We start from the raw sequence: 3,070 nt of genomic DNA on the forward strand, positions 1-3,070 counted from the left end.
CACACACACACACACACACACACACACACACACACACACACACACACGCACACAGACCATGAATAGCTCACTTTCTCCCCCACCTGACAGCTACGTGAAATGACACCAAGTTGCTCTGAACTTGTCTGGACTGGTGAGCACAAATTCTGTGTCCACACCTCTATCAACATTGTGGATCACAGAAACTCTTTCTCTATAGCGCTCTGAAACAAAATAACCAAATATCTGAACATGTGCACAATCGTAATTAATGAATAATCTAAATTTGGGATTAGTACAAGTAAAATAAGGTCACCAAAATGGTTTTCTGTTGTTTTGAAACCTATATGTCATGCATTCGGTTTGTTCAATTTCAAAGTGACAGAAACTATACAGTGAAGAGGAAATAACCTCAGCCTACTAACACAGTTTACACAAGAGATCACTGAACCTGAAAGGATGTCAAGTGATACTGACTCATGATTAAGCTCCAGCCAAGAAAGTCTAATATGAGCAACAGGTCGAGGCAGGCAGCACTGCATAACATGAGGGCGAGGAATCCTCTCAGCTCTGCACTGTTAGCGGATTAGAGGGTGAACATTCAACTGGATGCTACGGATTGGGAGTTCCAGTATCTGGGCAACAGTGTTACGTCTTGCGTGTGTGTCGTGCTTTTTAGGACGTTTGCATGTGTGATAGGGCAACAAAAGAGCTCCAACCTGGGTGGTCCACAGCTGCAACAGCAGGGCTTTTGTCTGCATGTCTGCATCCATTCCCTGTTCCTGCAGGAAGTGATGGTAGCTCTGCTGCCAGGAAGTAGAGCTTGCGTTCAGACATCGAGGGGACAGCAGCTCCCATAGTCGCTCCTGGGATGCTTTGGCTATTTTGCTTTCCCCTGTTATCAAACCAACATGGATATTATATTCAAAGGTGCTCACTTTGCCTAATTTACACAAAGTACACATGGTAAAAATAAAAGAATGCTTTCTGTCTTCTTGCTCTGTTTTAACAAAACATCATCTGTTACAAAATTTGGTAAATCATATTTCAAAAGAACACCAATAAATGGCGTTATGACATGCCCATTGATAAATAAAAGGTAAGCATGCAAAGCTAGGGTATAAAACACTAAATACAACTTTATTGCTTTTGTGGGAATCAACAAGGTAAGCAGCAGGAAGGTGTTTATCAGTAAAATGTCCAGAAAGAGTTTAATTCTGACCAGGCCGACAAGCTAATGGCTAGTCAGAGTGTGGCCTGGACCAAAGTGGATTTTTGCGATTTTAGAACTAATACCACCGTTACATGACAGTTCATGCAAACAGTATTTTATGAACCAATACATTGTCAATTTTTGTATTAGATGGGTAATATGATGACGATTTTTGCTGCTTATATTTACAAATTAAACAGAGCTTACCTCGATTCAGTGAATCTCGAGCCAGTTTGGTGAGACGATCATCAAACTTTCGAAATTCCTTGTAGACTGCAGCTGCATTACCTTCCTTTTCAAACAGTGTAAGATATCCAGCTCTGTCAACAACAGCAGAGTAAAAAAAAAAACACACAAAAAAACTCATCTGTCATGGTGTGTAACGTTAACAATGCCACAACGTCTGCTCTTTTAACGCTGTCTGGTACCTGAAAAGAAGGCTGTAACAGAAGCCAAAGAGTTCATCCTCTGTCCACTTTGAAGAGCTGCATGATTCACAGTTATTCACGAGCAGGTTGTAAAGGTGAGTGCTCATGGAGCTGTTGAGCTTTTGGAGACTGAGACCTTGAAAATGCCTGACGAATGAAAAATCACAGAGGAGACTGAGTCTCAGAATCAACTAATCTCATTTCAAACTTCAGAAATGAATGGTTTAAAAGAGTCGTTACGTTTCCATCCATTTCCTCTCCGACGCAGGGTGGAGGTTTGGGAGTTGTAAACTGAAGACTCTTTTTATGAGCTGGCCTCTGATACGGCTGAAGTCGAAGCTGACGGTGTCGCTCAGCACACTGTCGAAAGAGTTTGGGTCCAGCAGCACCGTCACATAGTGTCCAGCAACACAAACCTAACAAGACACAATTCCACTTGTTCAAATAGTAAAACATGAAGAAATTAGGACTTGCTTGGGAAAATCTTTATACTGGTGACCACGGTTTAGGAAAAGTTCAGTCCTTGTTTAAACTTACAGTGAAGATATCCCCGTGTTTTTCTTTCATGCGTGCCAAAAACTTTGCAGCATCCTTCCCAAACTCAAGAGCGTGACCCAGCCATGGAATGAGCCCTTTGTCGAGAGGAGGCTCGTTCTTCCGTCTGTTACAAGGAAATTCATAATAACTATGACAGAGTGATGGTTTGCATATCTACATTTCACACAGTCATAAATCTCACCAAACGGGTTTGAAGTTTTACACAAATGCAGGCAAACAGAACCTCTTTTAATGAGGTTTAGATAACTCCTGTTGAGTCTGATGTAAAACAGAATGTCGAGTTTTAGTGTATTATTTTGTTGTTTCATAACAAAATTACGAGTTGTTGAACTCATTTTTTATCTTGGATGAAAATGATATTCTACGCCTGAACAAAAAGTAGTTTATTTAAGTACACAAAAATGAGGAAGTGTACTTGAAGGTTACTTTTTATAAACTTTATTTGATATACTTAAAAATAGTATAAAAATGTCCCAGTTTAGTCCAAACAAGTATTAAATCGGTATACTTTCTAGTACACTACAAGTATGGTGTGTAGTATACTTGATATACTTATACTTAACTTAAAGTATACTTGCAAAAATGAACTTCAAATGTATTACTTTTTGTTAAGGGACAGAATACGCCATCCTATTCAGTGGTACTTTGATTTGAACTTTTAATGATAACTATTCAAAAGTTTTCCTAAAATAAAATATAAATCAATAAGGCTTGCTTTCAGACTGACAATAACAAATAATTGGGCCAACTTTTACAAAAGAATGAAAAGTATATCTGCAAAAAATCAACAGCAGCTTTACCTTGAGCGACTGGAGTAGAGAAGAACCAGAACGAAGAGTCCGTTAAGAAGCAAAAATATCATCCACAGCATTTTCCTTGGAGGCCTGACACT

The 3,070-nt window shown here is 39.3% G+C and overlaps 1 protein-coding gene across 1 annotated transcript in view; it reads right to left on the reverse strand.

The window, feature by feature from the left end:
* Positions 1 to 3,070, reverse strand: part of ptgis (prostaglandin I2 (prostacyclin) synthase) — a 9,434-nt gene extending 6,364 nt beyond the window's left edge. Inside the window, exons 1-6 of the mRNA XM_037679793.1 lie at positions 2,979 to 3,070; positions 2,158 to 2,281; positions 1,861 to 2,036; positions 1,621 to 1,767; positions 1,400 to 1,512; positions 699 to 874 (exon numbers count right to left, since the gene is read on the reverse strand). Coding sequence (XP_037535721.1) covers positions 699 to 874; positions 1,400 to 1,512; positions 1,621 to 1,767; positions 1,861 to 2,036; positions 2,158 to 2,281; positions 2,979 to 3,049 — 807 coding nt within the window. The 5' untranslated portion in view covers positions 3,050 to 3,070. The remainder of the gene's footprint in view (positions 1 to 698; positions 875 to 1,399; positions 1,513 to 1,620; positions 1,768 to 1,860; positions 2,037 to 2,157; positions 2,282 to 2,978) is intronic.

The sequence above is a fragment of the Nematolebias whitei genome, chromosome 7 (genome assembly GCF_014905685.2).
Source record: "Nematolebias whitei isolate Nwh7 chromosome 7, NemWhi1, whole genome shotgun sequence".
In the NCBI taxonomy this organism is placed as follows: domain Eukaryota; kingdom Metazoa; phylum Chordata; class Actinopteri; order Cyprinodontiformes; family Rivulidae; genus Nematolebias; species Nematolebias whitei.